This window comes from Gymnogyps californianus, chromosome 4 (assembly GCF_018139145.2).
Source record: "Gymnogyps californianus isolate 813 chromosome 4, ASM1813914v2, whole genome shotgun sequence".
Classification (NCBI taxonomy): domain Eukaryota; kingdom Metazoa; phylum Chordata; class Aves; order Accipitriformes; family Cathartidae; genus Gymnogyps; species Gymnogyps californianus.
Window position 1 is genome coordinate 70,375,763 of NC_059474.1, and position 27,672 is coordinate 70,403,434.

Genomic DNA, 27,672 nt, shown 5'->3' on the forward strand with positions numbered 1-27,672 from the left:
TGGAAGTTTTGCTGAGAAACTGCCAAAGTTTGTGCTATTCATTGAGATATAAAAATCTCATCACAATATTTTCCAGCCACTAGGCTCTCTGGACAGAATTGTCTGAAGCATTTCCTTAAGCAGGCATAAAAGAAAGGGGACTGGGGCTGGAAAAAGAAGGGGAAGGAGGAATTGGGGGAGCTTTGCATGCGAAGGTTAGAAAGGATCATATGTTTTGGAGAGCAAGAAACTGTTCCATCTGCATGGACTCTAGGAGTGGCAGGAGGAGAGTGGATCCATGACTTTGCCATCGTTTCCTGTAACATGCACTTCAGCAGGCTGCCAGGAAAAGGCTCGACTGAAAGGCACCATTTAGCCTCGGGCTTGTGGTGAGGCATAATAACTTTTTTCGTTTGATAAGAACCATGCTCAGTTACCCAGCGTAAGATTCTCCCCTATGTTAAAGGCTACTTGCATCTTTCCACCACTGTAAAGATACTCTAAAATTAATTTGAAGAAGTGTGGAAGGCTTTCCCTAGGCATTCAACCTTCCTGGAGTGAGTCTTCCTAGGAAGATTCACTATGAGATTCACCTATGCCACTGTGGCATCTGTCCCACTTAAGTCTCTAGAGGGCTGATGAAGAGCATCTTGACCTTTCTTTTCACTGAAACTCATGTCCCATTATCAGCTGAAGGCATTGATGTAGAGTTATTCCAAGGGTCAGTTAGGAATGAAGAAGAAATAGAAGAGCCGCAAGAGAACCTCTGTGCATACAGCCTTAGCCATTGCTTCAAGATTCGTGGAGATTTGGACTTCATAAGTAAAGATAGATTAGACAGAACTAATAACATAATTTCATTTTCCTCAGTATTGAAAGTTAGAATTTCCAAGTTTGCAAGGGAATCTTAAGGAAATTTAAAAAATTAATTCAAACTTCTGATCTCTCTCAGGCCTGTTTTCAAAACCTCAGCACTGATCTCATGGTTTAGTTTTATTTCCTGAGATAGGGAATTGTCCTGAGTTTTTTTTTTTTTATGTAGCAATTTCTTTTTGATCATAACTTCCCACTTTAGACAGAATACATGTAATGCATAAATAAGCCACTGAATTGGTATCTTCAGTAATGTACATAAGCTCAAGGTTATCCGGGGGTACATGTTCTTGCTGTGTATGCTTTAACTGTATTCTTGATGTTAATGTCTGTGGTTCTGACCGTGAAAAATGCAAGGTCAGATGTTCATTGTTGAAATATTTTAACCCAGTCCCAGATGGTGGCAATTTAACTCAGTCACACAAATTACTCAGTTAACAGCAGGAGTGGAGTTACTCAGAATGTCATTAAAAATTAGACATTTAGCATATTGCAGTATTTATTCTCAGGCAAAAACTTTGTTAAATTAGAGTTAAAATTGCAGATGTAGTCAATGTAATCTTTATTCAAATTACATGACAACGTCATTAAAGCAATTTTAAAACTGAAATGACCACTGACAGTCATGTATACGTAGTTAATGATAGTGCCAATATAAGGAAATGATTAAGTGTGATTTTTATATGCTTAGTGAAAGCTTTGAAACTTAACCCAGAAGACATTATTATAGAGTTTTTCAAAAGGTACATGACTAATAATATATTTTACATATCAAAGATAGGTTTTCGTAGTGCTGCTGATTTCGCACACTGGACGTACCCATGTGGCCTTTGCCCTAATGCAAAAGTTTCTTCTTACTGGTAATTCCCTTTGTCTAGTTTCTGCATTAGGACACCTGCAAAAAGTTTCTCTATATGTTCTATTGGCAGCTTCTTTTTTTAAGTAATACTACTTATATACCATAGCTATATGTGGCAGCAAGCTCTAAAAATAGTAATTTATAGGGAAACTTATTTCAGTGAATTGGAAGTAGTAATGTCTTTTCATGAATGGTAAGACCACAGAAAATCTCAGGCTAGTCTTAGATGCAACAGTGTTGAGACACAACAATTAGAAACTTCATATACTCCTGAACATGTTGTTTCTGAAAAATAATTACACACTTTCTTGGGAGGAGGGGGGAAGTTGCCCTCAAATTCTGAAAGACACTGAATATTTGGAGTCGTCTCATGTTTTCTGGGGTTCAGGAAATGTTAAAATTAGCCAAATAATGAAGTCTGATAGAACACTTCATTCTGAAGAAAGAGTCATTCTCTCTTCACTATTTCCTTTATTTAAAAGATATGATTGACTTTATTAGAATGAGAACTACCCACAGCTTTAGTATCTCTTTTCCCTCTTTCTTATAGCATTGTCTGTAGCTTTTCTGCTGCAATATTCAGTGAAGCTTAGAGCTGTGGGAGATCAGTGAAAATGATCTGGGAATTAAAGGCTGAGGGGAATCCCAGAAAGGAGTATGTGCATGGTGAGCTTGATAACTGTTAGCCAGATTCAGCCTGCAAAAAGGCTGTTTGATAAAGGGAGGGAGAAGCCTGAAGGGGAATTACAGAGATTATTCAGCGCTGTGAAGTATCAAGACTTTTAAGACTATGTCTTCACTACGGTTAACATAGACTATTACTCTTTGTCCCTGCCCTGTCTACTGAGTCTGAAAGCTTGAGAGTTGCAGTGAATGTAGAGATAGATTTAACTTTGGAAGTTCATTTCACTAACAGTGTTGCCACCTTGAAGGCAGAGCTGTGGCCGTTTCCTCATTTCTCAGGGGAACAGGGATTTTTTTTTGCCCAGTTCATTAGGAGAGACAGTTTATACAATTCATTTTGTTGAAATGTTCAGAATTCTGACCTCTGCACTCAGCAGTCTAGCAACTCATGGTAGTGGACTGCGAATTGGAGATGCATAGTAATTTTGATGTGGCTGGCAGCATGACTGATCATGGCAAAGCTTCGCTGACTCAGATGCCATTCATTCTGACTGCCTCTACAAAGAATTGCATCTGAAAATGGAGACATTGGTGAAAGACAGAAAACTAGGATGGAGTATTGTGGAATTTGGGACTGTAACTCAGTAAAGTATCTAAGCAAGTGGCTTAATTTTAAGACTGCTTGAATCTGTCCTTATTTGCCAAAAGACTTAAGCCTTTTAAGTTTTATGGAAGTTACTTCATTTGGACTTCTGAATGTGCATTGCGTATGTCCTTTATTGAATTAAATTTAATTTCTAATTTGTAGAAAACTAATGAGGAGGAACTGGAAGGGACACTAGAAGACACAAAGGGGAAATGGGGGAGTGAAGAGATCTGGAAAAAGACTGAAATGAAAAGCAATGCATGAAGTTCAAAGGATTGCACAAGTGTCAAAATTCAGGTCTTGATATGTGAAATTAAGAAAGAAATTAAATCAGTGGGGAAAGGGTGGAAGAGACTGAAGGATGTATGATGAAAAAACACAAGAGGAAAGAAGGGAGATACATACAGAACCAACTGAGGAGTAGTATATACATTGCTCTGGCATTAGTAATGTTCCAGGAGTTGCTTCGTTACGTTTTATCCTGTGTTAACTTTATAGGTTAATCTAAAACTGCAAAAGCTTTTGGTTAGTTTCTCTGAAAGACTAAAGCAGGGCTTTATAAAGGGAAGGGTTATGTACAAGAGTTTTAGGTGGGGAGATGTATACTACAGCGAAAAAGCAGTAGGTGTGTGCATGCTGTACAAAATGGTATTTTGGAATAATGGTATAAAAGGATATTGCATAATTAGTAAGTGTTGGGGGAAAAAAAACGAGGGATAGGAAAGAAGTCATGCAAAAGAATTGCAGCAGTTTGTGAACACTTGAAAGGAAAGTAGGAAGTTTGCAGTATGCATTTGTGTGTGTGTGTGGTAATTAACTCCCACACCCCATTTCTGTGTCTTTTCTTACAAATTAGACACATGGTTTTTATTGGAGATAACTGGTTATCACCACTTCCTGGGCATCACTAATGCTAATCAAAACATAGATCAATGGCCACTGATCAATTAAACATTAATGGCTCATTTTGAAAGACTTAGTGAGGTAGTTAATAATGTGATGGGGAGTTCAGTTGGAAAAATAAAGGGCCTTATGCTTTTTGTGATTATTACCTGATTTAGTCAAACCTTTCATTTCTCCAGAATTACATTTTTTAAAATAAATAAGAATCTGTTTTTCTTATGTTAAGATCAATCACTCAAAGGGCTGATTAGGTTGAACAGTACTACTTGGAGCGTTTGGTGGTGGGCAGTCTGTTGTCCTCTACTGTTCAAGCAAGGATTTTTTTTACCCTTAAAGGAAGGAACATTTCAATGATATCAGTGAAGTCCGGGTATCTGTCATTTTTTGCAAAACTAGTGGTAAGATTTTTAGCACATTAAGCATTGTTACTAATAGCAGAAATTATTTTGACATTATGTGACTCTCTGTTATTACAGTACTGGGTACCAGTGTATTTACTATTCACCTGAAAACACAGCCAAGGCAAAAGAAGTTCTCAGCAACATCAATCATCTACAACCTCTCATATCAAGCCATGCAGACCTACTGCTTAATTCTGCAAGCCAGCATTCTCCAGACAGCTTGAAGAATTCTTTAAAGATGCTTTCAGAAAAAGTAAGATTCAAATCTTCACTGCAATGGAAAATGGAATAACCAAGTCTCTAACTGGGTTTTTTTCTGCATAAATTGACTTTCTTAGCATCAGGAAATGTTAAATAAGCTCTGCTAAAATAAGCTTCAAAATGTTGCTATCAGAAAAAGAATATTATTTAGCACTTCTGTAGGCTTTCCATGTAGAAAATTAATGACATCTATAAAGATTGTCTTTATTTGAAAGTATAATTAATCTAATTTCATGTGTCTTTTTTATCCTCTAGTGGCCACATACTGGGGTTTATAAAAAATAGATTATTGTAAATAATTTTGTGATATGTTAAACAGTTATTTTATTTCTCTTTCTGTGATATTTCAGACTGCTGCTTGTGGGAGGTAGTTCAAGCCAGGTTTGTGCGTAAGGTTTACAATAATAGCATGATCTGAGATGGTGATGCAGTCTGGAAGGAGAAGCCAGGAAGCTGGCGCCAGGAGGTCTCAAATTTTAATCCTCTTTCTCCTGTTATATTCCTCTGTAGCTGTAGGCTTTTCCTCATCTTAGTTTCTTTAGCTCTAAATTAAGGAAGATAATATTTTCCACCTGTCTCACAGAGTGATATTGGAGATTAGCTGAAGTCTGAAGTACTTCTAAGCATATGTTATCCTATAAAAATATTAAGCACTATAGCTATGACCAGAGGGGCTGAAAAAAGTTTCCCATCGCTTCATGGGCCATACCTTCTGTAATGTGATCTCAATATGGCTTAATAACACTATCAATAACCATTTCCATATATCTTCAGCTATTGGGAAGTGGCAACCCCTGTGGTCTGTTGAGCACTATTATCCCAGCAGTACGCAGTTCAATGGGAGAGTTTCAAATCTGAATATTGAGCTCAGCCACATACTGCGAAGGCATTGCATTGGAGCCACGGGGGAGATAAACGTTGCTCTCGGTTACAGATGTGTAAATCCACAGTAACTCTGAGAACATTGGAGGCCATTTTTAGCTGCGCATAGAAAAAGTGGAACTGCTCTGTTAGTGGTTAGTTCAAAGAAATATGCATGCACAAGTAAAGCAAATCAAACAAAGAAGTGTTTGTTCTGAAGATTCAAGACCTGGTTGCTAAGGAATTTGTATGTTAGCTGTAGCCGTTTGCTTTGCCCTTCCCACCTTTGCCTGTCTGGGTAGGAGGAGTGGACGATTTCAGAGTGGCTGCAGGCAGCGGTGATACTAACCCACTGTTTCAACCCTGGCCTATTGGAGAGTCTGACTACAGAAAAGGGCCAAAAAAGATAATCCATTCAGTTTGGAAAAGTCACAGATATTTATAGCTGGTGATTTAGTTGTCTATGTTCATGTCAACTTTTCAGGGCCAGGATTAAATTGCTGGTTAGTGTATATAAGCACAGGTTCCCAGAAGTGGAAGCAGGCATCTCACCCGACGTAGTCCACCTGACAGCCCATCGTTTCTATCTAGCCTCCACCTTTTGCTTGGAAGAGATGAATCCAGTTGTCTGAACAACTGCTGCATGAACGGTTGAATACCTGCTTCCCTGTCTGTTCCCAAATTTACTCTGAGGAGAAGATAATTGAGAAAGAGGGTGGGACCATTGCTGAGGAAGCTAGTGTGGAGGGACAGCTGCTTGAAAAGAAGGGAAGAGAGTTGGGGAGGAAAGGAAAGACCAAGAAACAACTTCAGGGAAAGGCAATATTAAGTTTCAAAAACCCAAATTGAGTGAACCCACACAGTGGTCTAATTAGATCCCTCATGGTTAATACAAAGCATCATCTCGATATCCTAAGATAACCTATCTATATAATCTGGTACAGTATGGGGGAACCAACACTAACAGAGTGTTCCTGGTTATATTTAAGATAGGTTGACATGCTCTTCTGAATAGAATTACGTGATGCCTGCCTGTATTCTTGAGGCATATGAGGTGCTTCTGCTCTCCCACCTTTTGTATACTTTTTATATGTAAAAAAGAAATGTTGTCTTACATTTTTACTTGATAAAAATTTAGAATTAAACAGCTGTTTGAAGAAGTCATAAAAATTATTTGCGTGGTGATTAAATTCCTCAAGCTTATTAAAAAGCATATCACTTTTTATTTTAAGATAATGTTAAGCTTGATATATAGAATAATTCTTTCTAAAAACATTAGGTAGCAGTGAGTACATCTGAGCTATCAATAATGCGAATTACAGTTAAGTATTTATGTTAGAAATGGAAGGACTGGCTGCATGCATTGAAAGTGGAAAATTAAATCAAATAATTCCACTGCTGCTTCTTAAACTGAGCTTTTTTTCTCATATTAATCATGGGTTTACTTCTCCATATATGATTTGCAATTTACTGTAGTGTTTTCCTGAGACTAACCTTTTATCAACACTTTCTGTTAATTGATTAAGGAAGCCTTTAGCTGTTGACAAGTGTATCAGCATTTGCAGCTTGCAGAAGGCTTGATAAATTCATTTTCCAGCTATGCCTATCTTTGTTTGCAGAAATATTCTTTAGTCAAGTATCTAAAAGAATTTGCAAAGTTTTCTTTTCTTTGTATAGACTTGTTTTGTGATTTCAATACAATTTTATAAATAGTGATGTCCTGCAAATTTAGCTGTACTAAGCTGTAAGAAAATGCAGTTAAAATGTAGATTGTTGTTAAAGCAATGGGATCTCTGAATGGAATTTAATTACAGAAGCATTTTAGTCTCTATATGAAAAAATGGAGGTTCGCTTCCATGCCAGTTTACATGAATTTTCCCTATGAAATATTTATATTAAATTAAATTACTTAAACTTTTCAGATAGTTACCTAATACAGCAGTCATAGTGAGCATTCCTTACTTCAAGTTGTCCAATACTTACAATTTTCTGAAATTTAAAGCTTTTTTGAGTCTACCACGCCTGATGCAGAGACCTGAAATGGTCTCAAGGAGACTTTGAGGGGAAGGGGAGGTACAAAACCTCAGCAAAACCATGATGTTGTCATTTCTAAGGTCAGACAAGGAAAGTAGTTTGGACTCTCTTGATATGGAACTGTAGAACAGTCTTGAAAAGGAGCTCTGCTGTTACCATGCAAGAAAAGACAACTCCACAAGTCTCACTTTGCCTCCTCTTTGTAGAAGATTGGTAGGGTTTGCTAGCAGTATTCCCCAAAGACTACATATTCTCTGAGCATGCATCATGTGGAGGCTGGAAATGTAGAAAACTGAAATTGTCCTATAGTGCAGTTCAGGACTACCATGAGGCAGTCCTGAAGGGCTACATATAAGAAAACTGTCTCTGTTGAAGCACCCTTTCCCTCAGGCACCAAGTTAGTAAGGAGGAGACAGAATGGGTCTGGTAAAATTGCCAGGGTGATGAAGAGTGTTGCCAAGCCTAATCACTAAAGAATCCCAAATCAGGTCTGAAAGAAGCTTAAAAAAATCATAATTTAGCTTAGATAATCCCTAAGGTTCTTATTTTTAAGACTTTTGAGTTTTATTTGCAGCAAATTTTCAGCCTGTCTGTGTATAGCCATTAAGGATCAAAAATATCCTTTTCCTAAACATCATGAAAATGGGAAAAAGCAGAAACGTCTCAAGCAGGTACCTAACCCAGCAGCTGGAGCTTTAAGAAAACCATCAATTATTTAGAGCATTGTGGTCTAAATGTCAGTAAACTTTTGAGGGGGTATTGAGGCAAGAAAGCAAGAAAAATAAGTTGAGTAGGAGTAGAGGCATACAAAAGGGGAGCAAGTACTAGCAAAGAAGGATAGAATAAGAATAGAAAAGTGCAGAAACTGGGAGAAGGATTTCCAGGAAGATAGATGCTGACACTTGAAACTTGTTTGGTTTGGGGTTTTTTGCTACTTCTCCACCAGACTTTGTATAAGAAGCATGAAAGGGCTGAATGAGGCTTGACTGGGCAACCTTTATTTCTAGCATTTCCTAGCTTTGTGTGACTGCTTGTTCAGGCTGGTTGCTCTGACTCTTATCTACATACTTTTCCGCATGCCTGTTTAATTAAGATTGTGTGCACCAAGGCAGTTCAGCATCTGAATCTGCACATGACAATCCACTATACTCTGGGTAAATAGGAAGTCAACTAAATCCCACTGACCTGGGATAAATAAATTCAGGTAATTGTGCTGTGAAAGAAATGCGAAACAGGGTTTTGTCATCAGCTGTGAACCAGGGCCTCTGACTGGGGAGAGGAGCTCTGGCAGCCTAGGTGGGATGTGGTGGATGTGGTATAGCGGCAGGGTGCATGCTCTCCCCACTCTGACAGGTGAACCCTGTTGAATGTTGTTGAAGTAACCAAAATTGTGACTCTCCCCAGCTGTCTGTCACTGTGGCTGTGCTAGTGGTTACCGCCCTGTAGTGAAAGGAAACATGTCCTTGCACCTCACCCTCTCCTGGTCAGTAAGTTGTGTCAGCTGATGGAGTGAATAGGCCAGCCTCCCAAGTAAGAGGAGTAGCGGACATAGGGCCACATGTTGTGTGTGACTGCAGGAGACGGGCACGCGTGGCAGACTGGTGGCAACAGCAAGTGCTGTTACGTGGAGACAGTCTAGAGATGGTAAAGACCATATGCAGAAAGCGTTTTCCTTTTCTTGTTGGGGTGGAAGGGAGATAAATAATGCAGGGAGGTTGGAGGTTTTTAAAAATACGGTGAACTTCCAGCTGTCGCAGTCAACAACAAGGATTTAGAAAAATGATACAGTGATTGAATCATCTTCAGAGGGCCTGGAAAAACTACTTCAAGGTTTCCTTTCTTAAAAACTAAATAAAATAAAGCTAGAAATCAGGTGTCATCAACCTGCCCTGATATCTGGGTTGATACCTGCAGGTACAAAAATTTACCTCTGGAAACACTGCTTTTGCAGATACTGCAATGTCAGCACTGTAGTGTGGTGTGTTTTTATTTAAGAAGATCCTTAAATTTGTTAATCATGTTTTATCTGACACTTATTCGGAAATTATTGAGCAATGGTTGGTTACTTTTGGAACTGGTTCTTGTAGAGGCTTGTCTCTGCAGGCAAAATTTGGAACTCGAATAAAATAGGATTGTGTGAAAAGGTGATGATATCTATGACAGATACTGTACTTTTGTGTTAATCCTTAGAACACTGGGATTGTAGAATGTGATGATGTCCCTAAAACCCTTGAATTATTCCTCATTGTTTGTTGGTTTACTTTGTTTTCTGCCTCTCAGGCCGGCCTGAAACAAATATCCACTCTGCCTAAGGGTAATTCATTGTTATAATAGCTATGTTACAGTATTGCGTTCTTTGGTCTAACCTTTGCATTTATTTTTTTTTTTTTCTAGACAGAGCTATTTGTGCATGCGTTTAAGGATCAGCTGGTCAGAAATGCCCTTCTAGCGCTATACACAGCCCGGCCTGGCTGTGTCCTCAAGAAACCAGCTGTGCCTAGAAACAGTGCAGAAGAGGGGGGTGATTTACAGCATCAGGATCATCCTTCTCAGATTAAAAGACAGGACTCTATACCCCATCATTCTGAGTATGATGAGGAAGAGTGGGTAAGTAGTCAGAAACTCTTGGTTGGTATTCAATCCGAAACCCTACAAATCAGCATAAACAAATACAAGCCCTAAGTGTCCTTGTCACATGTTGGGGGGGGGGGGAAGGAGTGCAAAACCATGAAATAATATTTTTCAGATGCATTGTGTATTTTGAAACTAACTTGAAAGAATTTTCCTAAGTACAGTGTGCTTCTGTGTGACTGCTTGGTTGTGCATGTAACAGTGAAGATGATGAATATCTTCTTGCCCAGACAGGAAAATAGTCTTTCTTTGCTCTTACTTGAGTTCTTTTTGCTAGTTAGGCAGATTTAAGGAGACTGGAGCAGCATATGCTATTATGAGGGAAAATTCTTTTTTTTTAATCTGCCCCCCAAGGCTGAATATAAATAGTTTAAATACACATGAATTAACCCTCCACAAAACAGAGCTGTTTTCCCTTAGACTGTGTTCTTAGAGGATGTCTGAGATTGCATAAAAGAATTAAACATGGCTTTTAGATTTTAACATTCTTAGTGTATCTTTCAAAGATTTGTATTATTTATGACTGAGATTTTGTAAATTAATTATTTTGATGGATGTGTTCATAATAGATCTGCTTCTTTGTTACATACACCCTGAGCTCAAGCTGGTTTTGTTCAGTTCAGGCTCATACTTTCAGTTCATCACTGTATTCTCATAAATGTAAAGGATGCCAGCATATTAATCTCTATTGTAAATAATTAATAACTTGTGTGAGCTACAGTACTTACACCTGAACTGTAATTTTTATCCATACCACAAATAAGGGAAGAAGAATATATTGCTTCTAGGGAAAAGACAATTATCTCCAACCTCATGCATTAAGTAGTCATGAGATTTAAACAATAAATAAGTCATTATTTTATTTGTCTTCTGGTTTTAGAGCCTTGAATTCACTTTTTCATGTTTTCTCAACAACCTGAGGGGCTAGAATGGTTGTTCTTTCCTTGAAATAAAAGCCAAAATGTTTGTTTCCAGCTGTTGAAATATTCAGAAAAATAAATATCACAATAGATTTGATAAAAGAGAGAAATTTTGCATTGGAAAAATGACATTTTTGTGCAAGTTGTATTTTAATTTAGTACATCTGTCTCTGCAGAGAAGCTAGCTTTACTGTATTTTGTTATTGATTTTTTAAAAATGTATTTCTGCCAGGTGCTTGGTCTTCATCTGTTAAAACATAAGCACATTAGTTTAAAGTGTATCTATTTTTTCTGCTGAATTAGTAAGATTACCTACTTGATTAAAATTCAGTGTATCTTTAAGTATTTTCTGAATTAAACTGATTCAGAGTCACTGTCAAACTTCAGACAGTATAAATCTTAGAGAAATTTTGTTTTTTTCTAAATTTGAAAGATTAGGCTTCCGTTATTTTTCAGTTCTTTCTGTCAATGGAGGTAATGAATAATGCGAGTTTTAATGATCAAATTGTCATTAGCTTGATGAAAAGAGAAAGAAGAAATGCATTTAAAATTTGAAAAAATGCTTAATCTACTCTGAATGTCAACTACAAGGGAAAAAAACCTTTGAGATACATTGCTTTGTATGCACAGTACTATATCCTCCTTTGTTGGTTCCCCCCCCCCATTATTATCAAGCACTAGAGTTGCATTTTACAATTGGAATTTCAATTTTAGTTTTGCCTGAAATCTAAATCAATGACATCCAACAACTCCTGAAGCTGAACCTGTTCCATCCACTTCCAATGACTGCATTACCTTCTGACCATCACGAAAGTGAATTCAAGACAGTGTTTAAAAGCTAGGTGAGATCCACCCCCTTCCCTGGCATCCAAATTTCTTTAAGGAATAGCTCCCAATTTCTTAACTGTGCAGGGTGCCCTTTCACTGAGTGACCAGTGTTTTCCAAAAGCCGCCTTCTCTATAGCAATACTGTGTTGCACCTCTCTTCTTTGATACCAAATACAAATACTCGTCCCAGAGTAACTGACAGCAGTATGGATTGAGCTATTTATATTGGTGCACTACACGTAGGCAGTAGTAAAGCATTACTGTTGAAGGAAAAATACTTAACTTGAGAGTTTTAGATTGCCTCTGGGTAGATATTCTCTTCTCTTGCCAGCTGCTTCTGCTATCCTAGAACCTCCCCGCAGGAGGGAACAAAGCATGTTGTCATGTATAATACAAGAAAAGGTGGGCACATTGCCACTTGGAGCTGTTTCTGCTCTACATTTCTGACTGACTACTTAACGTGGTTGGAGCTACAAAGAACAGATAAAATGGCATTTCCAGTAAGTTATGTACAAATACTGACATGGTACTCAGACACGGGTCTGAAATACTGACCTGTGTGTGATATATTCCATTCCAAAGCACTGTCACATCACAAGAGGGTGTTAATCATGCACATTAGTTAAGGTATCTGCTTTATCTATGAGCATACCTCAAAAGGACCTTAAGGTAATATATGGCTATCAACCCACATGAAGGAGACACAGTATCTTCAGAGCACTGGGGAAAGCAGTTGCTGTGTCGTATTTGGCACAAGTAAAGCACGCAACTGTAGTGGTGTGTGCGGAAGGACAAGAGATGACTGAGGAGCTCTGTAGTGATTTTAGAAAGCCTGAGAATCCTTTAAAAACAAAGAGACAGCCTCTGGGACTCCACTGGCTGGCAGTGCTTAGGAGGAAGACATCCAGCCAGGTGCAATGACAGGAAAATAGTTTCCACTCCTGCTCTCTGAAATGGGGGAGTTGAATTGCCTTTTAATGATACTTTCAGAGCGAATGGAAATGAATTACATTTTTTGAATTGGGTGGATGAAAGAGAATTATTTTACAGGTTCATTTTTAAATGTCCTAAGAAAAGTGCCCAGCTTTCTGTGATGCCAAGGCCTAGCTTTTCATGGAGATCATTATGAGTATGCATGCCTGCCTGCCAGTGCCACAGCAGAGGCGGCAAGAGAAGTGCAACTATGGCCATTTCGAACTAGCAACACCTAGCCACATGTGCCAGGACTCCTTAACGTCCCAAACGGCTTCTGAAATTTGGAAGAAGTCGATGATGTCAATGTGTCGGTGCCTTGTCCCAGTCTGCCTTGTCCGAATGGGATCAAGCCCTGTTACAGATTTCCACCTTCCCTGTCATTGGCTTGACTTTTGAGCTTAAAGAAGCAGTAATGAGAGGGAGCCAGAGACCTTGTTTCTCTTGTTCTTTCACACCACAGTAGTAAACTTACCATCCAATTAGCTCCACAGGAACTGGTGAGAAAACTGGTATGAGGGGAGAACCATCCTGCTTAGGAATCTAGGGTCTTAGTACTTCAGTATATCAAGAAATAAGACTTATTTTCTTCTGATCCCTCACTTCACACAGAGGGCTTGTAAGAATGCTTACTTGAGAGGCTGTGGGTATATTTTGTCCTTTAACCTGGCACATGCTGCAAAATGATCACTTGTGAGGTAGTTCTTAGGCAAATTGAAAATAGGACACTTAAGAAGGTGAAAGGTGGGTGGAAAGTGTGCTTGGCTACAGGAAAACGTTACAGGAATAGTAAGGGATGACAAAGAATGTGAAATGGATGGATTTCTTCTTGCGGAGAATAATAGGAAGTAATTTGATTTTCATTGATTGGAAACTGCATTTTTACTCGAGAATTGTTCTTATCAAACTGCAGAATTTCAGCAGCCCTATTGGAAAAATGCGGCCATCTGGTGCAGACAGAATAACGTTGCAATGAACAACAGACACATGTACTTTTTCTGTCTGCCTATAATGATAGCTTCTAATCCCAGGAACCTCCTATGTGGAGAAAAAGAGCTGTGGGGCAGGCCCTTGCTCCCTCTCACTTGCCCATATGTAAAAAAGCCAGATATATGATAATAAGAGTGAGCTTTCTGTCAACAGATGTTTATGAATTTTGCTTCTAAATCCTCGGGGAATGTTTGTGTGAATATTGTATAGACATCATCTCAATGCTGGGTTAATAGTTGGTTTGAAAAGAGAAAAGTGTTCTTTCCAAAATGAAACAAGAGCTCATATTTGTGTTGCTTGTGCAATAACTCCAGATGCTCATTAAGAGCTTAACACTCTTTGTGTTGGGATTAACCCCCCCCCAGCAGAGGGAGGAAAGGGAAATTACGTTGCTGCAGCCACACTGAGCAACTTGAGTTCATATACCTCAGCAACTTCAGCGACTAGAAAGCCTATAGATCCCTGCTACTCTCTGGTAAAACTTGCAGCTACTTGGGGCCAGAATTTTTCCTATTTGCAGTATTTCATTGTTCTTCATAGAATCCTTCTGCCAAAAATAATACTTGTGGGTGGTGGAAATCAATCATTTCACCCATATTCTAAATGTTTTTCAGGAACACTTGAGGTACATACAGGATGAAAATTTTGAAGGAATCTATACCTGTCCTCTGTCTTTGGCTTTAAATTGTGTCTACACATGTGAATATCAGATAGTCGTGTGTCTAATGGTTTGTTTCATGTGTACAGGTGCAGATATTTCCACTTGTTGCATTGTACATGCAGTACTTAAAAAAATAATTTGTGGATTAAATGCAGTTCTGCATGAGAGTGACCAGCTTCTTGCCTCTTTTAAATCAACAATACCTTTTTCATGGTATGGTTAAGGCATGGGTTTGTCTAGAGAGAGGATCAAACCATAGTTTCTACATCCACCTATAAGACTAGATGCTCACTTGTCCTTAAGGCAGCCCTACAAGATCTGTCCAGGAGCCAGGTTTGGGAGCTGAAGGAGAGGATCTGTGTTGCTGTACAGATTCAGCAAGTACGTGCTTCTGTCTGCTGGCCCATGTCATGTCCCTCAGGGCAGGAGGTCTGCTTGTCACAGGGTGTGCCCTCAAGTGGAGGGAACTGGGAAAGATCAGATCCCTCTAGTCAGGATAATGGCCTAGGAAGTGTGGTATGTAATTAAAAACAAATCTTAGATTAAATGTTTCCCTTAGTAGTTATTCTAACTTTACCTTCACCCAGCTTCCAAGTGTTCCCATTTATATGGAACTACAGTATTTCTCTGAGTTTTCAGTTTTCTTTAACCTTCTCTCTTGTTGTCTTTTGCAACTCCATTTTTACGCCTCAAGGCCTGATGCACACATAATGCTTCTGTCTATTATATCATAAAGTACAAAGAAGAGCAGTGATATTATCTTCCCATTTTTAACCCTCAAGCAAACTCTGGTTGCTCTGCATTAGTTTCAGAATGACTCAGCATTAAAACACGTACATGGGGTTTTTTTATGGGTTTTTTATGTTTTGGTTTTAGTCTGATTGCTAGCCTTGTGTACAGCCTCATTTCTTGTACGGCTTGGTGATTTCCTTTTTCTTTATTCAGTCCCACAAAAGTAGGTGCAAGAGCTTCGATTTCTGCAGCATCCAGCACCTGAAGGACCCTTCCTGTATCTCTGTTCCATAACAGCTCTTTCTTTCACTCCACATTCTCTCTTTTGTTCTCTGCTTGTACAGAATTTCTTCTATCACTCTATTACTTCTGTAATTCTCATATTTATTATAAACTCAGTTAAGTGTGATGGTTGCAGTTTGTGTGAGAGGTGAAGAACGAAATTGAAATTGTGTTACCTAATAAACATGTCGTGACAGCAAGTTTCTAATTCTAGTCCTTTAATTTTACATTTGCTTTAACGGAGTAACTGATGTGATAAAATAGAGGGTATGTTAAATTATCAAAATAGGTTGTCAAGTACTATGGCAAAACTGGCAGTTGCACACGAGATGTGATTTGGCAAGGTTTTGAACCTCTACGCTCTTACTGTATTATTTCAAACAGACAAACTGCTCAGTTCCTTGTGATTGGACCTGAAACTTTGCATGCGTTTTCATGTGGAGTTTGAAGCACATGTGTTTTCCAGTGTCTAAAAAACCCAAACAGTTTCAGTTCAGTTGTTTACACTGCAAGAAAAAACTCCATGAAAAAGGCTTAAGTTGGTAGTAGGCTGAAGAATGAGAAAAATGGTAATATGCTGACACCTAATATTTCTAGTAATTTGCATGTCTCTGTTTCCACTTTAAGGTGTTAATAAGAAGTTAGTATTGTCTCTTTTTTTTTTTTTTTTTTATTCTTCAGTAATGTGCAGTGCTCTTATGCTCTTTTCAGGACAGGGTGTGGGCCAATGTGGGAAAGAGTTTAAACTGCGTTATTGCCATGGTGGACAGACTGCTTGAAAAAGACAACATCAGCAACATTAAAGAGGGTGAAAATGACCCTTCAGCAGCAGATTGCAAGGTGTTGCATACAGGTGGTAAGCAACCTTTTTTTTTTTAATCATCATTGACTAGAGTAAATAAAAATGGAAAAATTCACAGAAAAATTATATAAAGAAGAGTCAATAGTATTTTGATGAGCGTGCTGATAGCAAGGTTTTGCACAGTTGTAGCCTTGAATGATGGAAGGCTGTTTATCAAATTACAGCTCCATTGTGTGCTCAAACTGCTTGCCGTGCTCAATTTTTTGTGCTACAATGCAAACCTTTTGAAACCACAATGTTTTCCTTTGAAGGCTGATGTAGCTTAATTTATTTTAGATTTTACTTGAATATACCATTTTGAGAAAAAAAATTGGAGTGTGTCTTACCCCATAGGAAACTTGTAAGGAAAGGTGAACATTCTGTTTCAGTGTCATTCTCCTGGAAACCCTTCCACTTTTCTGAAGTGATATACTGATTTTTGTTTTCTGATTTGCTAAAATTCATTTTTCCCTGAATACAGTTGTCGATCTGTGTCACTACTGAAGGCTAAGTAGAGTGATTCCATGAGATGATGGGAAGAAAACTTTGTCCACAGCAGGTCCTTGTCACCAAATCTTCTGATCTTCTCCTATGGCTACATTCCTTGTTGCTTTCTCTAAGCATAGACTAGATCTGCTTCGTAAGTCTGATGAGACTTTCTGATGTGCAACAGTGTTGCAACAAATGAAACAGCTCCTTAGTGATAATGGTGGTAGTCCAAATATAAGGAAATAAGAACCAACCTTGTGCCACTCTTCACTTAAAAAAACAAACAAACAAAAAACTCCCACAAAAAACCAAAAACACCACAGCCACTTTATTTTATGGGACTTTGTATAATTTTGGCTTTTTTTTTTTTAAATTGTGTATTGTATCCTATATTTTCCTTTACACGTTCTCTCCCTCCCAGATTTTAATGACATGATTTTATATCAAGGGTTTTAAAGTTATTAGAACACATTTGTAATTTCTTTCTTACATACCAAGAATTAAAACTATTTTTTCAGCTGTATGTCATTTGTATAGTACTGGTGAGTTTCGTGCAACAGATTTTGGTTGTAGTATTGATTTTTAATGCAGCTGCAGTGTCAGCATTTTTACCAGTATGAGAGATTTGTGCTGGCATCCTGGAATTCTTTTTTTCAGTGCCAGATGTGTTGGACTTGTTTTTGTATGAATACTCCAGAGACCAGAGTATTTCTTATCTGTCTGCTTCCCTGAGTTTCTGTCTACCACGCAAGTATGCCTATAATGTTAGAGAGATAGATGATATTATCTTTGTTCTCTAGTAAAGGCTTGCAGGTGCAAAGCATCAACACAGTTAGCTTTCTACATTTTTCAGACCTTTTTCAGAGAAGAAGGTACAGATATTCAACAGTGAGGTAGGTGTAGTTGTCAACTTGAAAGAATCTTCAGAAAGTGAACCTAAGCATACTGATTTTGATTAAAAGAACAAAACTGAATATTTGTTCTTGTGCCTAACTCCTTTCTCTTCCCCCTGGTGCTAACAAGCTTTTCTGCTATTGTTAGCAGAAATCCAGCATGTCTACTAGAAATGTTTTGCAGGTAAAGTAGTAGTACACTTTCACCGAAACTTCACTCAAGTTACGGCAGTGCATTTGGGTCTGTATACATAGACATGCATGTACTGTTTTTTACCTGCATTCCATAGTTATGGAACAAAACTTCAGATGTCCCCCTCCCACCCCAGTCTGAAAGAAGTAATGATTCAGGATAATTCTTTTTGGATGCTTTCTGACATGCTTAGCAACGTGAATGTTTACAGATTTTCCTTCACTCTCTTCAGCCCTCTGAACATATCCTCTGTTATTCTGTATAAGCCATGAAATGTATTTAACCAGCCCATTTGAGTCTTTCATTGTAGTTATAAAAAAAACGTGCTCTTAGCTTTGATTCAGGCTCACACCCTACACAGGCAAATGAAATATTGATTAGAGCTTTTAGCTCACAAAACCAAAAAAACTTAAAAGTTACTTCCTTTTAAGTACTATAATAAGCAGTCAGCAAATAGAATGAAAGGTACCTCTTGCTAAGCAATAATGATAATTGTAATGGTTAGAAAATTATAGATGTGTTTCATTCAGCTGAGGAGTTGTCTTTGGAGCTGACAGGCCAAGGACACAAAAAATATCAAGATGTTATGGCACTGGAATAAATTCTTCTCTTTTTCCCCTCATTTCAGGGCCTTCCCTATTTCTCTTGAATCAGTACAAGCGCCCTTCTGTGAGAGCAGAGTCGGTGCTTCTGTTGAGTTGTACTGAGTGTTCTGCAACACCCCATCACATGGAAACTGCAGGAGATTTGTGGGGCAGATCGCTTTGTTTTCATGTTCTACTTTTTGAGGAAGGCATTTGTGCAATGCCTTTGACAGCTTATAGGACTTTCAAGGTCATGTAGAAATGGAGATGTTTTAAAATTGCTTTCTTTTATAGGACTAACTTAAAAGATGGAGCTTTCTGAAGAACCATCCAGGTGTGTGCCAAAGTTGGTTGCCTAATGGTTTTCAAAACCGTTGCCTAATGGTTTTCAAAACCATTGCCTTTGGGGCCAGAATTTTTCATGCTTCACTTCTCTATGAGAGTGTGGTTTTATATATTTGTTTTTCTCTGCATCTCCCTCTCTGAAGTTTGACATGAAACCCTGAGGATGCACTGTGAAGCACCTACATAGAGGTTGAGATACTAAGTTTAGGGTTATAAATTCTGCCTTAATTCTGCTCCATTTTATATTTGAAGCCTGGTTGTATGGGTTCATAACTTTTTCCTAGATATAAAATCATACTGTGTTTACACCCATAGATACATTTCTAAAATTACAGAATTTTATGCTACATACAATTCACAAACATTATGTATGTGAAAAGCTCGCTTGCGATTATATATTATACCATAATTTGAGCATGATATATTTCATTAACAATGCAAATGTATGGGCAAAGATAGATCTTTGAGTCTGAAACTGCTTCAGTGCTGGAGTTGATCCTAAGAAAAGTTGTGCTGCCATTTGTAAGAAAAATGGAGAATACCCAGGGTTTTGACCAAAACATTGAAAAGTATGCCTTAAAGTATGGGATGAAATGTTTGCTTATATTAGTGAACCTGGCTGGTTTAATACAAATTTTTTTTCTCACATATAATAATGAAAAAGATGTCAAAGAATGCATGCATGTTCATTTAGATGGTAGAAAATGTTATGACAAGAATTTGATGCAATAGCATATTCCTATAACTATAGATGTTGTCATAACACATATTCAGAACTTCCTAAGATAGGTTTATATTTGCGATCTCAGTGTTGACATTGTGTGATCTTATTCTTTTTTTCCCGACATGATTATATTTATTGTATGGAATCTTTGTAATTAGAAATATTGGTGGCACTTTTTTCTTGTACTTACCTTTCAACGTGAATTATACCTTCCTTAGCCTAACTTTTCATGCAGTCTGACCTTTCAGTGTATTCTTAAGACTGAATTTGAGTTATCAGTTACCAAGGTAACATGCTATGGTTTCATCAGTTGCAGGATTATGATTTCTCTGCAGGATAAATCAGTAAGAGTAGATGGATTTTAAAGGAGAGGGGGTTTTTTTATTCTTTTAGCTCTAGGCCGGTTTGCCTGGGAGAACTACTTGACAACATTAAATTCTTTTTATTTTTGCCTTTTCATTTTCCATGGGAGTCAGAATGTGAAAGCTTGTCCTGCAGCATTAGAGGTGCCAGTGAAACACAGCAGTTTGCCCTTATGCTTGCACAGCCCCTGACAGATCTCCATGTTTAGCTGTGCTGCTAAAAGAGGCTGTTGTTTCCATCTGCTCCTTGTAACACACCATCAGAACTCTCACCCAGCCATTCCTCACTGGCTCTGTGTGAGTACTCCCTAATTTGCCACATACAAAATCCACCACATTATCTCAAACAATTTAAGTTGGCAGTGTGATTGCACCTGGATTTTGCCTGAAGTGAATTACAGAATCATAACCTATGTTGCTGGGCAGATGAATTGGCCAATGGTAACTTTCAGCGTAGGTAGCAAAGAGCACCTGGGGAATGGTGCCGTAATTCCTAGCTGGAATGAAGGAAAACATCTGTTCATAGCCACATTGCTACAGGCATATGTGGGTTATTTTTTCTTGAATAATCTGAAACCTGATGGGGTTCTCTGTAAGTCTAGATTAAACCTTTCTGTCTTTCAGTGCCCTGGGGATGGGCACTGCATCCTTTCAGTGCATCCCTCCCAATGCAATGCTGGCAGAAATGTGAAATAGAACTGTGTTCTGGTTTTGTTTGCATCTTCAGAAGAAGAGGTTTTACTGTAAGTTATCATTTAGTCAGGAAGATGAAAAATTCTCCCTTGGTCTGTGTTCGCTTGAGTAGCAGACATTATTTATTTTGAGGAAAGAAAAACACTTCTGAAAAACTTTCTCTTCCCTTTCTTTTCCTCACATTTTTCTTTCCTGTTCTCTTAAGCTTGTCTTTGCATCAACTCTATTTCTGTACTTTTTTTTTCCTGTTCCCTCTCACTTTTGTATCATCCTTCTCTTTTTCATAGAGTCCTTAACTGGGCTGTATGTAGCCCAGCATATAAGACAACCCCTTGAGCAGTACTTTCTCTAAGTAGTTCGGCTATTGACGGGAGCTTCAAAATGTGTAAGGGAAAGGAATACTATTTAAATGAGTCAACAAATTATTTTTTAAACAAGACATCGGAATATTTAGTTGCACAACACTTCTAGAGCAAGGTTTATCCATTACTCCTATGTTTTGAGTGTATTAGATTTCCTTAGCTTTTATGTCTGTTACTGCCATCACCGCCTTTTTCTGTTTTCATTGTGACTAAAGCTGCTGAGACACTTGTATATGTACGATTAGATAGTTTCCATTTTCACTATTAATCCATGTGACAGTATAGAAAATCTCAGATAATTTCAATGGAATAATAAATCCCCAAGAATTCAAAATTGTTCTTCTGGACACCCAAACTGTGCAAAGGAGACTGCTATTATATTAACTGCAGAAATACCAGGAAGACTTATGCAGGTTTTTGGTGTTCCTGTGAGAAATGCTGCAGAATCATGAGCATAAAACTTCATCCTTTCTCAAAGAGCTTAGCCCTCATACTAGAGTTAAACTGAGCTCCAAGAGCTGAGTGGCAAGATGAAGAAGTAGGAAGCTGACCTTTTTATGGTGAAAAGTTGAATACGTGAACTCTACTAAGTCAGTTCTTAAACCTCCCTTAAAAAAAAAAAAAAAATCAGAAGAATGTTCCTATCCTAGGTGAGTAAATTCAGGCTCTGTTAATTATTTCATGCTGTTTGCACTAGATGTTTTTGAGGGATTTACTACTGTTTTGTGTTGGTTGGTTTGTTTTGCTTGCCTTTTTCCTTAAGACAGAGTTTGTTGCATGTTCAATTTGTGATATCAAGACAACTCATTTACATTGTTTAACCTCTACTATTTCAATCCTATCATGGATTATTTGTACGTTCAGGTAGTAAGGGAGTAAGTGATTAGCTACAGTGAAAAGTTAAGTCGTGGGTAGCTGCTGTTACATTCATTTCTATATGTCTGTAGGGCCCTCTGTTCCTTTTAAGAGTACGATGTTATGCTTTCTTCTGCTTTTAATTCCATGTTGAGTTTTTAACTTCATACCATTTAAATTTGAGGTGACTTGAAGCCGTCAAAGATTTCCACTGATTTTTAGGTGGTGCAGACAGCACTGACAGAATTGGCTTTTTTCTCTGTTGCCAGGGCAAAAGGAGATAGGAGTGCTATTCCAAAGCCTTAGGGCTTTTCCTGTTTGATTACCAGCACATTTTAATAAGCACTTCAATGGGCCTGACTTTGAAAAGAGCAGGAGCTTGCTTTTCTGCCAAAATTTATCAAATTTAACATGCAGTTTGACATATTGCAACTTGAATATTAGCATGTAGAAATGGTTGGGTGCTAAGCAGGTCATTTGCCTGTACAGGCATGTTGATTAAGAGAACATGGGACTGAAGGGCATTTTTCCAGCAACCAAAGGGCAAATCCTGTCATAAACTGAACTTCCACAACTCTCTGTTAGCAATGGAAGTGGAGTACTTACTCAGTGCTTTGCTGCACATACTCTTTTGTTTTAATCTTACACTAACTGCATAGTGGTGATACTACTTCTTTTAATTTCATCCTTCCATTTTCCATTTTAATGTGTTTGGCTTTTATGCCTTGGTTTAGTTTCCTTTCTAGTGGCTGACTAGCATAGTTTTTGAATTGAGTTTCCGTGCTTCATCAGTAGGCTTTGACTCTTTTGTTTGGGTGCTAAATATTCCAAACAGGACAGGCTGCCTTTGTCATTTTAGCAACCTGACAGTCATCCTGTAGTCTCCTTGTTGCTTCTGTTCTTGCTCCTACTGTCTTTTTTGAGATGTTTACTCATGCAGTTAATTCTTCAGTCTTCTTCAAAGGATTTCCCGCTGTGCTGAGGATGCAAATCTTGCAATTTTAACTTAAAAGAAATTTGACACCTGAAGCGTCAACCTGTGTGTAAGTCCTTGAATTTGTTAAACACAAAAGCAGTAATTTGTACTATTCCCTTCCCTAAGTGATTCTACAAAGCTATCATCAGTCTCTGTAGGAGTAGAGGTCCTGAGCCGTGGTTGGCCCCCTGCATCTTCTTTACAGCGACAACTGATTCTGAGCTGACTGCCAGTTTTCTCATGAAGGAGGAGTTGCAGGCATCTTGCACCTCTCTACAAACTCTTTTAGATGTGTAGGCAGTAGCTTGTAACCAAGCAGTATCCTCACATATCAACGTTGTGGCAAGTTAGATCAGGATAATCTATACCTGAATTTAGACCAGGATTTTAAAGCTCCCTTTACAAATAATATCTCTTTATGAGTTTTATTAATATTCCATGTTTATCTCTTGCATACAAGACAATTTTATTTTCCAAATTCTACTGAATTTACTTGTAAGCTTCAAAATACAATGCTTTTTTTGTTTGTTTCATAAATTTGTTTCACAGTGCTTCTCAGTTTCAAGGAGCAACTTAAAAGCTGCAGTATTTGCTATAAGTAAGTGCTTCTGGTGGATACGTGGAGCCTTGTGCATTGTTAATGAATGACTCTGATTTATATTCTTGCTGGAGTATTTGCAACAGGGTATCCTGCGTAAGAAGTGACATATGGCGATTTTAACAGACCAAAGATTGAGCAGCTATATAGATTTTTTTTTTCTAGAGTTGTCTTTCCGAGACCTCAGTCTGTGATACACCTCTTATTTTGATCTTAACACACTAAGCTTGCTTTAAAATAAAAGGATAAACATGAGAATATACTAGTCCATTCATAAATATTCTGTTTTCAAGAAACAATACAATCCCTCTCTTAGATTTGCTAACTAGCTCCACCTTCTGGGGATTGGACATCCTTACTAATTGTGAACAAGAAATTTCAGTGTGAGCAAGGAGTAGATTATTGTTATGGGTAAATTAATCACATGAGGGTATAGGTTTATCTTCTTTCCTTTTGGCAAGTACAATTCTATTTATATTCCATAATAAAATAATTTATCTTTCCTCAGTCATTAGGGTAAGGTTTCCTACAAACTTACAATTTTTATTGTTTTCTACAAAGCAAAATACATATGTAAGTAAAGCTCTGTATTCTTTGGGACGTTAAATACTCAGTAGGATTTATTTTTAATATATTTAGCATGAATGTCCTTTAATGAAAAAATGGTCTTGAGAATTTAAAATCTTTGAATTCCTTCTTAATACAACTATTACTGAGAAAAATTACTTATGTTAGTAAGTTAGTATTCCAAACATGTAGCCTCCTCCAAAAAATCCTTGTGAGAAAATGATCTTGAAGCTACTGCAAGGTATGTGCAAAATAATTTGGAAAATCATAATAGAAGGTAGTTATCAGTTGTTTACTGCCAACCTGGAAGGCTGCATGAAGTAGAATCCACTTACATTTGTTCTGGGTCCAGTATTATTCAATATTTTCATTACTGACTTGGCTTATGAAATATGGATGATGCTTATAAAATTTGCAGATGCTTAAAGCTGGGAGAGGCTTTAAGCACCATGGGAGCAGGATTAGAATGGATCTTGATGAAATGGAGCACTGAAATATTAGGATGCAGTTCAGTAAGGACAAGTACAAAGTTATGTTCCTAAAGAAGCAGAAATACACAGTGCAGATTGACTGGTGAAGTGGCAGCTCAGTAGAAACAGATCTAAGTGTTATGTGACTTGTGGCCGGTATGTGACCCCTCTTTTATGAAAAAGAGTGTCAGTAAAGCTCTTTAGCCCTATCCACATAACCTGAAATTGTAATAGCAGGTTCACAAAGTGTGGCTAGTTCTAGAAGTTCAGCTTTTTCTCACTAGCCCTGGCTGTCAGGGTACTTGCAAGATCCTTGGCTGTGGCTGTATCCAGCTCGGCTTTCCCATGAAAGTGGAACAGATGTGTATTAGCTGTACCTTCAGGTCTACTTTAAAGTGGCCAGGTATGATCTTTTTCATTTTTTGCTCAAGTCAGAAGCAGACAACAAACTCTGTTGTTATCACATAGAGCCCGGTTCACTGGTTCAGTATGCATTACATCTTTTGATCTTATTCTGCTGCAGTTGCTTTCCTTGGCATTTATTTATCAATTAATTTAATAAATTACTATAATTTAAGACTCGCAAGAAGAGTTTAGATTGTCTGATCTGTCTAGTCTGATTTCCAGTATGTCACACCTTGTTGCCTACCTTGTTTCTAAATTTGACTGTGTCTCACAGCAGCCTCCGGCCTTTGGTTGTTCTTTTGCTTTTATTCCCTAGAATAAACATCCCTGTTAGTACTTGTTATTTTCTCCTCATGAAGAGGGGAAATCAAGTTGCTGCTCAGCCTTTTTCATAGGCTTAAGGAGATTAAACTCTAAATCTTGGTAGCTCTCCTCTGCAAGCTCTCCATTTTTTTCAGCAGTCTCTTTAAAATGTGTACACCAGACCTTGGCACGCGGTGTATCAGTACTCACTTAGTCAATGGCATGTATAAAATCACCTCTTTTTGCTGGAGCGTGAAACTGGGGATGGCTTATGCTCTCTTTTGTTCACAGTGGCTCTAACTTCATAACTGCTGTTTTCCAGGGAATGGTTCTTCATTCTGTATTACTCACACTTAAATAGGCTATTTTCCAGGGAATGGCTCTTCGTTCTGTATTACTCACACTTAAATATGTATAACTATGTTAAAACACACGTTGTCTGACCACAGAGACATTATTTGCAAAGGAACCCAAGTTGTTCTCTGTGACTGCTCTGTCCTTGTTCCTATTTCCTCTTTCCTGCGCCTTATTTTTTTGCAGTTTCTCCCGGCTTTCAAAGTTCTCTCCAGTCTTCTTGGCTACAGTTTTATTCATGTACCTATTTTTCTGGAGCATAGCCAAATTGACTTTGCAACAGGCAGCTATGTCTTCCTGCCTAAAGAACTTCTTCGGTACTAATGAGTCTTTCATTGACCTGACTCAGAATGTTACCTGAAACAACGTGCTGTTATCTTCCACCTAATTACAATTTAAATGGAACAGATTTTAATTATCATTGATTCTTAATTACACTAATCTACAGAAAATATGAGTCAGTGATGGACTGTATTAAGTCAGTTACACTCCCTATTTCTATATAGATTCTTCTGGAGTGTTGATTTCTCTTTCATTTTAAATTATAACAAAGAAACTGAGATGTAGCTTCTGAAGGAGGGTGATTTTTTTTTTTTTTTTATTAGTATTTGCTCAACTTAGAGGGGTAGGCAAAACCATATGCAACTACAATGCAGGTCTGATTTTATTAAATCCTGAAAAATTCAAGAACAGCTTGGGTAATTGGGCAAGTTTGAGTAAGTTGTTCTGATTTTCCCCCATTCCTAGTTATCACTTCGCTTCATTTGTATTGTATTAAGGAGTTCCATTTTTCAAGCATTTCACTAGCTTGTTTTTTCTGATATTCCTAGCATATATTTTAACACAGCAAAACATATTACAAAATAGTTCTAAATCTCTCTGCTCGAAGTAGCTAAAAAAATAATGAGTTCAATATCTCTAAATATTTAAAGAGAACAATATAGAGAGAAGCTAAAAAGGAATGTGACCTGAAGGTTAGTATTTTTCCAGCCTATACGTTAAACAGATCATATCCTTTCAGATACCTATTTGTTCTTCTGTTTTGCCTTCCAGCACCCACTTTTTCTTAAATATAGGCTCTTCCCCCCCCCCCCCCCCTTTTCTTTTGATGGTACTTCATTTGTTTAGATAGCAAGTTGTCACTGCTGGAAAGAACAGGAGATCTTCATCTCCACTGTATTCATCTCATGCTAAATGAGTTTTCACATGCATCCCTGTGTGCTCTGTTTATGACACTTTAATGCAAGTTTTACAGAGAAGTTAGATCTGTTAAAAAGTCATTGTTTCAGGATATAGTTGGATTCAGGCCAAGGACTTAGGCCCAGTCTCTGTGGTAAGCTGGAGTCCTACCTCTAAGCATATTCTCCAGTGGCGTTTGCTGTACCACAATGGTTAGGATAGAGCTGCAGGGTCGTTTTAAAGCGTAGGACAATCTACACAGCCACTGCAGCCCTCTTTCCATTCTGAAAAGGATTTTCACTGCAAGTTTTCTCTTTTGGAATGGATGATCTGTCTTGTTCTAGGTGACTGGTATGAACAGCTTTATCCCCTGGTGATTACGCTGAAGGACTGCATGGGAGAGGTGGTGACCAGGGCAAAGCAATCGATGGCGTTTGTTCTGCTCCAGGAACTTGCCTGTGGTTTGCCACAATGTTTGATGCTGACCCTAAGAAGAGACATCGTCTTTAGTCAAGCAGTAGGTTGTCTTGTGTCACTTATCTCCTACTGTTGCTATAATTAAGCATGCTATTCATGCCAATGTTTGTGGTTTTCTTTTTTGTTGGTTTTTTTCTTTCTCCAATTTAACACAACTTTTTCATATATTTTCCATTACATTCACTTAAATATTTTATAATGTGATAGAGAAATTAATAGTAAACGGAAATCCATAGTAACTGTATCACTGAGTCAGAGAAGTAGGTCTGCAATGGACTGGAAAGGGTTACCTAATCTCCCTTTTGCACAAAGAAGGATCCATAAAGCTATTTTTAGTCTTCCTAGATTATATGCCAGTATCCTCACCCACAGGTGAAGTTCTCAAGTGTAGCTTTGAATATTCCTTGCTGCTATTCCAAGCTAGGTATTTTTTTCTACTGTTCACCCTGGAAATGAAGTACAGATTATTTGTTTTCAGTTTTGTAGCAGTATTTCACGTGTTTGAAGACTATTAGCATGTTTCTTCTCAGACTTGTCTTCTCTTG

At 37.9% G+C, this 27,672-nt stretch overlaps 1 protein-coding gene across 5 annotated transcripts in view; it reads left to right on the forward strand.

Moving 5' to 3' along the window:
- Positions 1 to 27,672, forward strand: part of INPP4B (inositol polyphosphate-4-phosphatase type II B) — a 290,171-nt gene that overhangs the window by 214,008 nt on the left and 48,491 nt on the right. For all 5 annotated transcript variants that reach the window (XM_050895911.1, XM_050895913.1, XM_050895915.1 and 2 more), the window contains 4 exons: positions 4,361 to 4,538; positions 9,836 to 10,048; positions 16,169 to 16,313; positions 26,995 to 27,167. In XM_050895911.1, the coding sequence (XP_050751868.1) occupies positions 4,361 to 4,538; positions 9,836 to 10,048; positions 16,169 to 16,313; positions 26,995 to 27,167 (709 nt within the window). The remainder of the gene's footprint in view (positions 1 to 4,360; positions 4,539 to 9,835; positions 10,049 to 16,168; positions 16,314 to 26,994; positions 27,168 to 27,672) is intronic.